Source organism: Equus caballus, chromosome 11, assembly GCF_041296265.1.
Source record: "Equus caballus isolate H_3958 breed thoroughbred chromosome 11, TB-T2T, whole genome shotgun sequence".
Lineage (NCBI taxonomy): Eukaryota > Metazoa > Chordata > Mammalia > Perissodactyla > Equidae > Equus > Equus caballus.
In genome coordinates, this window is record NC_091694.1 from 2,734,482 (window position 1) to 2,747,733 (window position 13,252).

Sequence of the window (13,252 nt, forward strand, 5' to 3'; positions counted from 1 at the left end):
AGCTTCCGTGCCCTGAAGGCTGAAGGAGTAACTCGTGCTTCAACGTGGTTAAAATGGTCCTTTTTACGTTATGAACGTTTCACCACAATTAAAATAAAAAACCCAGCACAAAGAACTACACAACCCTCCCAGCCGCCCCTCCTCCCACCCCGCCAGCCCCTGTGACAGGTGCGGTGGGCACAAACCCACAGCCCTGCCAGCAGCCACGGAAACCAAACGTCCACACCAGCAGGCCCACAGGCGCTAACAGGATGTGTGATAAGGGGGCACCTGGGGAAGGGACAGCCCAATCTGGGCCCCAGCGGGGCTGTTCCCTGGGGGACCCCGCATCCATGGGGCATCTACTCCCACACCCCGCGGCCAGGTCACGCAGAGCCTGCCAGGGCCCCCATGAGCCCCCGGAGCCTCCTGAGAGCCCCACAGGGACCCCAGTATCTGGCCCCTCACCAGCCCAGCCTCCTACACTCTCACCCTTTCCTAGCTGATGCCTCACCCCACCCACGTCCCAGGCCAGGCTGAACCCCAGACCCGCCGTACCCCCCGCAGGCAGGATGGTTCCTTCCCTGACCCCTCCATCACCGTCCGCCCAGAGCGCAGCTGCCTCCTGAGCTCCCCAGAGGCCCCCCAGCCCTTCCCCAACTCCTAAGGGGGTCAGGGCTTCTCATGTTACTTTTTTCCATTATAAAAACATCTTTAAGAAAACTTAGAAAATGCATAAAATAAAAAAGAAATGGGGCCGGCCATGGGGCCGAGTGGTTAAGGCAGCATCCCACATGCCACAACTAGAAGGACCCACAACTAAAAAATATACAACTATGTATGGGGGGATCTGGGGAGAAAAGGCAGAAAAAAGAAAGAAAGAAAGAAATACACTGCCCAGAATTTCATTCACCCCATGAAAATAACCTTCCAGCGCTCCAGGTGGCGGTTCCCTCTGGGTCCCCGGAGCGCCAGCGAGGGCAGCGGGAACTGGGGTGGGGAGGGGCTCCTGACCTCCCTACCCTGCTGGCCCCACTGGCATTCGAAGCCCTCCACCATCAGGCCGGCCCAACATCAGCCCCGGCAAAGCCAGCCACCTTCCATCCATGCCCAGGCCTGCCTGGAACTCTCTGCACACTCCCTTCCAGGCCTTTACCCGTGTGGCCTCCCAGTCTCCCCCAAGACCCAGACGTCCTGGCACCTCTGGGCAGCTGCGCTGTGGCCTCCCCTGGCCCCACAGATCCCGGCCCTGCCCAGGCTCCCAAGGGACCGGCCTCGCCTGCAGCATCAGAGCCCAGCAGCTGGGATGCCCCGAGCCCATGGGCTGCCTGGCAGACACACAAGAGGCTGAACGGAGGAGACGCCCATCAACAGCTCCAGCCAAGTCCCCAGTATCTTGGTTTCGGTTTCTATTCCTGTAAATAGAGAGGCATGGCCAAGTGAGAGGGAGCAAAGAAGAAGCCTGGTAAGCAGGAAGTGATGTGTGCTCCAGGGTGTCGCATGTTAAGCCCCCCGCCCTTGGGGAAGGTCAGGGGCCATGGGAGCCAGGCAGGAAACCGACAGCATCTCATCACTCAACGGTCAGGTCCTCGGCCCTACTGTGTGCCCCACACTGAGTGCCTAGGGCCCAGGCCCTGCCCCTGCCCAGCGGCAGGTGTGGGACTACCCACAGTGACCCAGTCCTAAGGACAATGGCCCTGTCCACCGCTCACAGTGCTCACGGAGGAGAAGCAGGCCAACCAGAAGCCAGCCGGCCCCCAGCAGCGTTCAAAGCCTTAGCCCCTCATGCCAGCAGGGGCACCAAGCATCTCGGGGGCGAGGGCTGTCTGTCCTGGGAGTGATTGTGCCCTGTGAAGAGCTGGTGGCCCTGGCATGACCTCTGACGTGGCCGAGGTGGACGGCTGCCCTGCCTGCTCCTGTATCTGCCGGGACGGGCACTGCCCTGGAAGGTGACCACTGGGTCTGCTTCAAGCATTCGGTGAAAATGCCACAAGCCCATCTTCTCAGACAGGTCGTCCCTCCTCCGTTCTGCTGCGTGTCCCAAGCGTGTTGCAGCAAGCACGTTTGCCACATAACTAATTGGCCATAAGGTAATTTTGCCATAAGCGTGAAAATAAAAAAATAAAAGAAGGACATTAAAATCAATAACAATATTAAAAAGACTCTACTGCAAGAAACGAAAATACAAAATATTTGAATATACTTAAAATGCGCAGATTCCCGGCAATACTGCGCACATCACCAGTTTCGTTTCGTGCACTGTGCCCACCCGCCGTCTTCAAGGCCGATGATAGAGCTCCTTTTTTTTTTCCCAAAGATTTTATTTTTTCATTTTTCTCCCCAAAGCCCCCTGGTACATAGTTGTATATTCTTCACTGTGGGTCCTTCTAGTTGTGGCATGTGTGACACTGCCTCAGCGTGGTTTGATGAGCAGTGCCATGTCCGCGCCCAGGATTCGAACCAACGAAACACTGGGCCGCCTGCAGCGAGCGCGTGAACTTAACGACTCGGCCACGGGGCCAGCCCCTGATACATCTTCTTGTTTGTTGATTCTTCTCCTCATCCGGCATCACACTTTTTTTTCTTTTTTGCTAAAACGTCTTCCTTCGTTAAGACAGGTGTCAGTATTGCCAAATACCAGGATGCGTACGGGTAGCTGAGCTCTGGATCGTGCTGTGAAAGCCTTCCACATCGTTCTTTGTTCTGGGCGTGTGGACACGGGTGCCCTGATGGACGTTCCAAGGTCGTGGAGTAACGTGGGTTCAGCCCTGTGCCTCCGAGGCCCTGGGCTCCTCCCACCCCCACCCTCACCCTGGCGCCGCCTGTTCCTCATCACATAGACCAGGTGAATGCGGGGGCTGGAGGGTGGCAGGGGCCGTGGCAGGGGAACTGAGGGCAGGGAGACCTGCGTGGGGGGTCACCCACTCATTCATCACATTCTCTATGGAGGGCCCACTGTGACCCGGGCCTTTGGACCAGGATTGCTAACTGACACGCTATCATTTCCCAGGAGAGGACACACCCAGCTTTACACTCTCGCCTTATTTCACACTTCCAGTAAGTCTCACCTCTGTATCTTCGAATATCCACGGAGAAACGAAACCAAACTGTCAACCAATTATTGTATCTTTCATGGCAAAATTGCCTTACGGCCAATTGGTTATGTGACCGAAACGTGCAAAAATGCTTGTGGCAAAGGTGTTTATGGCAAAACTACCTAGAACCATCCTTATGGCATGCCAGGAGCCGTGTTACCGACGCCTACAGGCGTCTGACAGGGTCCGGGCTGAGAAGGGCCGAGGGTTGCAGGGACGCCCCTCGGTGAAGAATGGCCGGCCGACACCCCTGATATTTTCTGAAATGTATGCATGCATGCTTTCTATCAAGGTTATGACTATACTTGTTTCTGCTTTTTATTCTTGAAGATATATAATTTAACTTAGCTTTTCAGCCTGATGCCTTACTAGCAAAATGATATTTTCTCCGGGCAGTGTGCTCAAGGGACAAATAGTCCTACCCCCTGAAAGACAAAGGAATGCTTTCACACCCTAAGGGGCGCCGGGAATGTAAAGATGTTTAACTACCCGCTGAGAACACACATAGTCCTGGGGATAAGATACCTGGGAGTTGCTTTTTGTTCCCATTAACCATCTCAACAATGACTAGATGATCGATGGGGGCAGGGGTAGCTCCCCCAGGACGTGAACAGACGGAATGCTGTCCTGTGCGGATGTCTGGACCTTCTCTCTGCCTTTGATCTAACTTTACCATAAATTACCTTTGTTTCTGAACCCACAGATCTCTACATGAAGAATAGAAGATTCAAATAGACCCCATCCCTGATGTCAATGTATATTCGTCCCAAAGTAGTAGAGGAAGTCATTTCTATACCCTTTAAAGTTTAGAAGTTAAATTTAAACTTGTTCTACTACAACAGATGCTAAGCTACCTATCTCCTTTGGTTTAGAGGCAATAAATAATAGTTAATTGCGGAAAAGATGATCATTAACGTTATGCTCTATAGAATGGAATGCTAATAAAAATTCTTGTGCTTGCTTTGCACTTCCTTATCTCTCTGAGAACATTTGTAGAGCTATTTCTGTACTAATCCTGAAAAATATATGAACGACACTTGTGCACAGTAAAGAGAGACTTGATTGCACCGACTCAAGTCTCACGTCTCTCTCTTCCTTCACTGCGCCGACTCCGTCCCTCCTTCAGGAACCTGGACTCAGCTGGAGCAGGACTCCAGCAATGGCAAACACACGAGTTACCTGCAGCAGCCCTGTTGGGAGCCCCTCACACCGGATGAAAGGAGGGGCAGGGGAGAACCAGCCCTCCCGGAGACCCTCCGGGAGCATCTTCCCAAAGTCAGTCTCCAGGAGGCGCAGGCCCAGAGACTCAGCTGAAGCCCCTCCGTTACTCTGTTCACCCACCACCCACCACCACTGCTCAGCTGCCAGCCAAGGACCACCCTGTTTTACCTCCTTACAATAATTCATTTCAACCCCGAGGCCTAACTTAACCCCCTAACACCTGCCTGAGCCCCGCCCCCCACTACAGACTGGTGCTGGCAGGGGCTGGAGCTGTTCATCCACCCAGCCTGGGTGGGCTGCTCTCCAGAGCAGGTGCAGGGTGCTGCCAGCACCCTATCTTTCCTTCCTCCGTGCTGAGGCCAGCGAGTCCTCCTAGGGCACAGACGACAGAGCCACCTGCCTGAGTTCAAACCCTATCTCTGCCAGTTGCTAGCTGTGTGACTGTGAGTGAGTTACTTAACCTCTCTGTGCTTCACTCTTGGCATCTGTAAAATGGGAATTTGCCATAGGTCCTCCCTCAATACTTAGCACAGCGCTAGGCATATCACAGATTAGCCTATTGGTTTGGTTTGGTTTGGTTTAACCTCCCTAAGGCTCCCCACCCAGGCAGATGTTCTAGTGACCAGGGGTGGGGAGCCCAGGCGGGTGGGCAATTCCTCCTGGACACCAGGAGCTCAGCCACACCATGATTCAACATCTGGACCGCAAGGAATCAATGGTGAGAGTGGACACTCAGCCAGCTACCAAGTGTGCGTGTGACTCTGCGACCCCACAAGTCCCCAGCATTCCACAGGAAAGGACGGAGCCCTCAGGGTGACTCTCAGCCAGAGGCCCCCCAAAGAGCGCCTCCTCCAGCAGAAGAAAATCAGTACAACAAAAACCCGCAACCAAAAGCAGCCGCCTCGCCACACGCCTCGCAGCCCAACAGCAGCATGTGCCCCACGAACACTTTGTACAAACACGGCAGACACAGGAATGCCCGCAGGCCCGGCTCCACCCCCCAGCACAAAGCACACCCTCGGATGTGACCCGAAGGTGGGCGTGCAACAAGGTCTGCTGCTGACTCTGCACACGCGCAGACACACGCAGCAGCGCACTTAGAAAACATACGTGGTCTCTAGTGAATTATTTCTTGAACACCCATGGTGTGCCAGGCACTGGGCATGGGACTCAGGAGAGCAAGCGTCCCTGGGGAGCCACAGGCTGCTGTGGTCCAAGTGCTACAAGGACAAACAGCTGGTGGAGTACAACTGGGAGTGTGGGGGAGGGGCAGGTAGCCACTTTCAAAGGGGCGGTCAGGGTGGGTTTCGAGGGAAGGAAACAATTGAGCAAAGAGTGGAAGGAGGGGAGGAGGGGAGCTGGGAGGAAACACACCACTGAGGAAAGGTGTGTTCCAGGCAGAGGGGACAGGCAGTGCAAAGACCCTGGGGTCAGAGCATGCCTAGTGTGTCCTAGGAAGGGCAGGGAGGCCAGTGGGCTGGGGGGCAGCAGGAGAGGCAGTCAGAGGGCATGGGAAGGGGCATTAGTGCACGTCCTTGCAGCGAAATGGTCGGGGGAGGGATACAACTCCCTGAGCAGGTTCTGACCACGCAGCCCAAGGGTCTTCTGGGAACTGGATGTAGGGTATGAAGGAAGTGAAGGAATGGAGGTCGGTGCTGGAGTTTGGGCCGGAGGGGTGGGAAGGATGAGTTGGCCTGGGGAGGTAGGGAGCCTGAGGGGGCACGTTTTGGGGGAAGATAGGAGCTGGGCTTCAGAGATGGGAAGCTGAGAGGTCAGACATCCAGGCCCAGAGGCCACAGAGTGGGCGGAGTTAAGGTGACAGGTCCAAGACAAAAGGATTAACTCCGGCACTACCAAAGCAAGGCGGCACTTAAAACCAGGGAACCGGGTGAGGTCACCAGAGAAATGGAGAAAAACAGCCCGAGGGAGGCGGGAAACCACAGTCTGAGGTCCGGAGTCTGCCCAGGCCCACCCGCCGTGGTGCCCCCGCTCCTGTGGTCACGCACCAACCGGCCACCCCTCGCAGGGAGGGGCCTGTGCCAGCTGTGGGGACCCCTCACCCCATGGCAGCACCTGGCACGTCACTCCCATGCAGCATCCTATGAAACCGCCACCACCTCCTCAGCTCAGCCCGACACTTCCCGTCCCCACAGGGAAAGGGGCACCTCGAATCCTCTCCACGAAATGAAATCGAAGCTCTTAAAAGTGACAGGCACCTCGGGCAAGGGACCCGACAGAACTGTTAACACAGTGCTTCTTCTAGAAAGCGCTCTTTAGTCATGAAGCCCTCACTCTCCTCGCCTGCGCTGCCTGCTGGCCAGTTTCCATTTCTGGGAAAGGAGGCGGCCCGAGCAGACAGCGCACCCCACCGCCCCCACTCGGCACCCCCTACCCCATCAGCACCGGGACCTTACCTGGGGCGGGGGCTGCAGGAGGCAGCCTCTGTCCACACTGGCTGCAGAACCTGGGGGCTTCCTCTTTGGAAACATGCCGGCACGAAGGACACTCCATACCTCCGGGCAGGGGGCTTCAGGAGGCCGGCACGCCCCTGCAGACCTGGAAGCAAGAGCAAGAGTCCCGCGGCAGCCGGCTATATAGCGAGCCACCTGTCATGTGACCACAGCCCTGCTTCAGTTTCATTTTCTGGGAAAGTGAAATTACAGCAGCCCAGAAGGTCCCCCTGCTCAATAGAAACCCAGCCCGGGCACCTCCCCTGCCTCGCTCACAGCCCTCCCTCAGCTAGTCCCCCCCCTCCCACTCCCTCTGTCCGGAGCTCCTGATGGGTCCGGCACCACTTCCTTCTCTGCTCCTCCCCACCAGGCTCGCCCCTCCCGGCATCCTGAACTCTCCATCCCTCAGTGAATCTAAAACTCTCCAGCTGGGCTGGGACTGGGGGCAGGTACAGCTGAGAACTCAGGGGATGGGGGATGGAGGGGAGTGTTCCAGGCAGAGACACAGCATGTGCAAAATCCCGAGATAAGACATGGGGTGAGGGTGCCGGCTGTGTGCCGGGGCAAGGGGCTCACAGAGACAAAAGTGCCTGGCTCCCGGGGACATGAGGATTAGGTGAGGCACACAGGGACGGCCCTTACAGGACCGAGGAAATGTTGGCAGCCGCTGGCTGAGTCGGAGCCCACCCCAGGGACCATCCTGCATGGGGCAGCCCAGGGCAAACAGGGCTAGTGGTCAGGACTCCTCATAACTGGCCAGCAGTCGGGATTTCTAATAACGGGGCTGACAGTCAGGATTCCTAACAATGGGGGTTGCCATCTACGAAGCCCGCACTCCTCTCACTGACCATCTGGCCCCCAGAACATCCTCTCTGGGGGTGGCAACAAACCAAGGTCAGGATCATGCTTGTCCACCCAAGGCCAAGACTCAGGCCAAGAATCTGCTGGCTCTGGGGGCCACTGAGTGCATCCAGGGTGACGGTGGAGATGGGCATCTTGGCTCTCGGGACACAAAGATCCCCCTGCCACCTTCTCTGCTGGCTTCAGACCCAAGAACTCTGCCAGAGCAGTGGTTCAGCCGCTCCATCGCCAGCTGGGAGGACACCCAGAGGGCCCTCAGGCTGTGTCCTCTCTGCTCCCACCCTGCTGCCAGCCCATGCCTCCCCTTCTCACTTCCTCTGTGGCACGGATAGCTGACTACCACCTTTGGTCTCCACCAGGTGGTGAGCTCTTGGGGCAGGGCAGCGCTGGACCACAGGTTGCCTGGCCCCCACCTTGCCCCTCACCTCCACTGGCCCCCTGAAGCAACCACCGTGGTGGTCTGGACCTCTCTCTTTCCTCAAGGTGTCTTCCCTCTCTCCAGTGCTCAGCTGCCCCACAGACCAGAAAACTCACAGACAGGCTCAGAAATCCTCGCTCAAGAGTCCTATTGTTTCTCGCCTGCACCAAGGGCCTGAGGGCAGAAATGGACGCCGGGCACTCACACTTCTCTATTCAGTCAGCGTCTTGATTTTTCCCTTCCCCTTTTCCCGGCCACAGAACCGCGCCAAAACTCAACGCCCATCCCCACAACCACCAGCAGCGAAAACCAGGAGGCTGGGTGGGGGTGGGGGTCGCCCCCCTCCTTTGCACTCCCTCATTCTCTGCCCTCCCGGGCCTCCCCAGGGCCGCGCCCGACCGGGGCGGAGCCACCGTGCCTTGCGCCCCTGGCCGCGGGCAGCCCTGGAAAGTCGGGGAGCCCTGCGCTCCGGCCGCGCGGTGGAGTGGCCGGAGAATAACGGCATCAAAAGTTACTCTGAAATAAAGATACGGGCATCTTTTCGCAACACTTTTCCGTTGTTGAAATTAGTGAAAGCGAAGGATTCCGTTCCGGGGTGGAGGCGCAGGCCCCAGGTCTGGCCGGCCCCGTCCACGACCCTGCGGCCCCTGCCGCGGCCCCAGCCGGGGGCAGCGCTGTCCCGGGTTCAAAGCGCGCCCGGCGCTTCCCGGCTGGGTTGAGGGGTGGGGCGGGAGGAGTTCGCGCCCGCGCCTAGGCCTCCCGGAAGGTCCCCAGGACCCCCGGAATGTGCGCTGCCCCCGCCGCGCGCCCACCTGCTACCCGCGGGGCGGGGCTGGACCCGGGAACCGGCAGCGAAACCGAAACTCGGCGCCGCAGGAAGAGGCGGCCGGATGCGGTGCATCAGGACGCAGGCGCCGCTTCCCGGGGACGCCTCGGGCCGGGCCGCCGCGACCCAGACCCCGCCCCGCCGCGGGACCGGCAGCACTGCAGCCACGGGGCCTCGTCCCGCTAGTCCGCATCCCGACCCGTGGGACACCCCGTACCCATGGGACCCTGCGCCCGGCACTCACGGGACCCCCGGACCAGAACCCACGGGACGCAGCATCACGCCCCGCGGACCCGCAACCCCGGATTCCTGTCCCGTAAACTGGCACTCCGCCCAGCGGGACCCCGCCCCCCGCGGCCCGCCCGGCAGCCCGCACCTGCGGCGACCCTCGCTCCCACGCCGCCGCCGGCCTGTGCGGTTTCGTCGCTTGGGCGCCGAGTCCCCCTCGCCCGCTTCTGCCGGCGCTGCGGGGTTCGCGCGGGTGTGGCTGGTTTTCCCCCGCCGGATGGCGCCCCCCAGTGGACCCCGCGTCTCCTCGGGGGAGGCGCCTCCTGCCGCTGTGCCCGCGGGGCAGGTGGCCGGGGGAGCCCCGATTCCGGCCCGGCAGGGTCCGCACCGCGGCCGGGCCCCGGAGCCCTGGGTGGTCGAGACCCGCGCGCATCCCCAGCCTCGGCCGCCCAGCAACTTGGGCAGTGTCCGCGACCTCGCAGAGCTGGCGGCCAGCCCGGGAGAGGCCCCGTGACTGGAGGCAGGTTGCTCAGCGGAGCCTCAAGCCACTGGGTGACAAAGTGGAGGTCACTAGCCCCACCGTATCCGGGACTTGCACTGATTAAGTGACCAGAGGGACCGGTGGCAGTGGAGGTTTCGCTGGGCCCGCCCAGCTCGGTTGGTCACTGGTAAAGAGAGAGGCTGCCCCCGCCATGGCTCAGTTTCCTCACCTGTGAGGCTTATAGTCCCACATCTTAGGGCTGTTGGAGAATTAATAATAGTCATAATACAGCAAACGCTGGTGTTCCAGGCCCCAAGCAAAGTGCTTGATGTGTATTGTCTTATTTCCTCCTCATCGTCCTCTCCCCGCAGACCAGCACAGCCTGAGAGCACCTGTGGGGAGCCTGGCATGCCACCCACGTGCTGCTACAAATGCCAGTTAGATGACTGTTATTAAATTTAAAAGGCTGTTCCCTCCTGCCCGCTTCTCTGGCTGTCTCCTCCTCCCACACACTCCAGTCACACCGTTTCTCCTCTGGGCCGGGAGCAGCAAGCTCTGTCCTTCTTGGGGTTCCCCTCCCGCAGTGCCTGCCCTTTGCAGGGCTGACTTCTCTCGGCCATTCAAGGTCTGAGCTCAGGCAGTGCTCGGGGAACACTAAGCACAGGTCGCCAAGCATTATCTGGTATTTATTGGCAACCTGTAGTAGCTGCCAGGCCCACTTTACAACCAGCCACGCCTGCTGTCTGGGTCTTCTGGATCCCAGCACAATCTAGGCCTGTGTCTGCTGCTGGGGCCTTCAACCTTGCGGTGACCTGGCAGAGGCCCCAAGAGAGAGAGCTTGTCCTGAAAGTAGAGAGTGCCAGGCAAGACAGGCTGGACACAGTGTCACAGCCTGTTGTTCGAGGGCAGCAGACTGAACCGGGCTGGCCCTTCTAGGTCCTGGCGGAACAGGGGGGCTCCGTCAGAACCCAGAGACTGCTCCCAGTGCTCAAAGACCCTCCACGGCGGGATTCCTCTGGGGGAAAGGCAAGTGAAGGGGGAAACCCAGTCCTACCCCACACTGCCATGTGCCACGTTACATATGGGGGGACGCCAGCAGGGCTCAACCGTGTCCAACAGAGTTTAGGCCAAAACCCAGATGCCCTGCTAGGCTGGGTGGCACCTCCTGTGTGGTCCACAGGGACGGCCTATGGACCCTGCCAACATCAGAACCCTGGTCCTGCCCCAAAGTAACAGGGTGTCATTGAAGAGCCAGCAAAACAGGCACCACTGTCAGAACACGGCAGCCCAGCAGGTCTGGGTGCAGTCCTGGACAGTCACATGGCCTGAGAAAGCGCATTCACCTGCCTGGTGCAGCATCTTTGATGATAAAACCCGACACGGCCTTTTCTTGGTGAGAGAGGCCCGCAAAGGGAGGTGCCTTTTGGCTTTTAAGGCCATTTTATTGTTCCCAGGGGGATAGTCTCTCCACCTCCTTCTCTAGGAATGACGAAAGCAGTAAAGGGATTTTTTTTAAACCCCGCCTTAGAGAGCCCGGGGTCGCTGTCCTCCTGCAGCGTCTCTGCGCCCCCAGCTTAATATGTGGTTCAAGATACATGACGCTCCAGCTGGACGGCCAGGTCACCCACTCTAGCAAGTCCTCCTTCCACCTTTCGGGTCCAGTCCAGCCCGGCTAACCCAGCGCCGCAGCCGCAACATGCATTCGTGACGCCAGAAATGCTAGCCCTCCCCCAGCAGAGGAGGAAGCCCGCCTGGAGCAGGAGCCGCGACGCCCTGCTTTCTGAGAGGTCGGTGCGCAGCATGGTCGGCCTGTTTGGACAGGTGCAGAATGGAGCCAGCAGGTGTTCCAAAGGAGCTGGAGGTTCTGCTGAGCACCTCCCCAGTGGCCCCATCAGCAGGACAGCTAAACCGCAGACAGTCAGCCGTCCAAAGAACCAAGTCCAGACACGCACACAGGACGCACAGAACAAAGGAGAGACGTCCTGCATGCTCCCCGAGAAGACCCCTGACCTTCCAGTTCCCCATCTATCGATGCAATGAGTGTCTACGCTGAAATATGCAGCAATTTTAAAATAATAAAAAATAGTATAACAGAAATAAATTATAAATGTAACACATGATCTAACGTAATTAGAAAATCACAAACTACGAGGACAACAGCAGGTGCAGTTCACTTTGCGGGGCCGAGCAAGGAGCAGACAGAGATGGACTGGGTGGAAGAGGAGGATGGGGTCTGGGATGAAGGCAGGAGGAAGCCAGAGGGCTTGACAAAAGGTTTTAGGTGGCACCACCTCCAGCTTTGTCCCTGAAAAGACAGTGAGGTGGATGCTGCAGGCTTGAGTGGGCAAGAGGCCTCTCCTCTTGGCCCAGTGTTCACAAAGGGCCTGGCTCCTCATGCAAGATGTGCCAGGGGAAAGCCTGCCAGGTCGTTATTCCCCGGATCAGCTGCATGACATCAGGACAGGAGCCCAGTGACTTAGCCACACTGTTCACCTGGCCAAACGCAGTGTAACCTGGTCCTGTGGATGCTGGGTCATTTGAAATTTCCTCCATCTTGTCTTTGCAACCCCCAGCATTTGTAGAATGAATTCTGTTACACCCCAAACACATCTTCTCGGCCAGTCCTGCTCCTCGCCTGCATGTCTCGGTCATCCTGGGGTGGCCTGCAGGAAGGACGCTCTGCTGCCACAGCGCAGGCCCGGCAGAGCAGCAGACTCTGCAGGGAGTGTAAGTGGGGTGGGAGGCAGAGAACAAGGGGGCCTTGTGAGGGGAAGCGTAGGCCCAGGGGCTCGATTCTGCCACTGCTGGGCAGCACAGCTCCGCAGCCCTGCTCCGACTGGAGCACCCCGCCATCTGAAAGCAGGGCTTGTGTGAGCAGGCAGGGCTGAGCAGAAGGCTCACATTTACTCCAGAGCCATGTAAATAGAAACTGTGCAAAATGAGAGAGGCCTGTAGGTCCCAGCTTCGATGCATCTCCTTCCCAGCCTGTCTCCAGATCTTAATTTCAGCTCTGGTTTTCCCCACAGAAAGGTGAGTCTGTGTGAGTGAGGCTTCACGGTTAATTTCCTCACTGAGCGGGCTTTGGGGTACAGCTCAGTTGGGGCTCAGTTTGGCTGATGGGAGCCAGTTTCCTGGGCCTGGATATTCTTTTTTTTTTTCTCCCAAAGCCCCCAAGTACAGAGTTGTGTATTTTCAGTTGTGGGTCCTTCTAGTTGTCGCATGTGGGACGCCGCCTCAGCGTGGCCTGATGAGCGGTGCCATGTCCACGCCCGGGATCCAAACTGATGAAACCCTGGGCCACCGAGGTGAAGCGCGCAAACTTAACCACTGGGCACGGGGCCAGCCCCCTGGGCCTGGATATTCTTGACTGCAGCTCTTCTTGACCCCATGGAGTAAACGCTCCCAGAGGCAGATGCTGCCTGGGTTAAAGCAGTGGGGCCAAAACCACCCGTGCCAGCACCAAATGGATTCACCCACCTTGGGCTGCAGGCTACACAGACAGAGAGCAGCCTTCGAGGAAAAAGAACTCCGGTCCTTTTCTTGTTTAGGGACGTGGGGCGGGTGGGGGCAGGCACAGAACTGAGAAAGAGAACGGAACTGGATGACGTCGTGGCTCCGGGGACAGCATTCTCCTGCATGTGTGTCTCTGCCTTTTCTTCTTGTAAGGACACTGGCCATCGATTTAGGACCCAC

General features: G+C 58.2%; 1 protein-coding gene across 11 annotated transcripts in view; it reads right to left on the bottom strand.

Moving 5' to 3' along the window:
• The window catches only part of RNF213 (ring finger protein 213), a 115,260-nt gene extending 105,911 nt beyond the window's left edge, over positions 1-9,349 (bottom strand). For 2 of the 11 annotated variants that reach the window (XM_070225821.1, XM_070225816.1), the window contains exons 1-2: positions 8,230-8,408; positions 6,710-6,851 (exon numbers count right to left, since the gene is read on the bottom strand). In XM_070225821.1, coding sequence (XP_070081922.1) covers positions 6,710-6,806 — 97 coding nt within the window. In that variant the 5' untranslated portion in view covers positions 6,807-6,851; positions 8,230-8,408. Of the gene's footprint in view, positions 1-6,709; positions 7,010-8,031; positions 8,985-9,226 lie in introns of those variants that run through there. The other 9 variants (XR_011422749.1, XM_070225817.1, XM_070225819.1 and 6 more) reach the window with 8 other exon arrangements.
• Between the last annotated feature and the right edge of the window lie 3,903 nt (positions 9,350-13,252).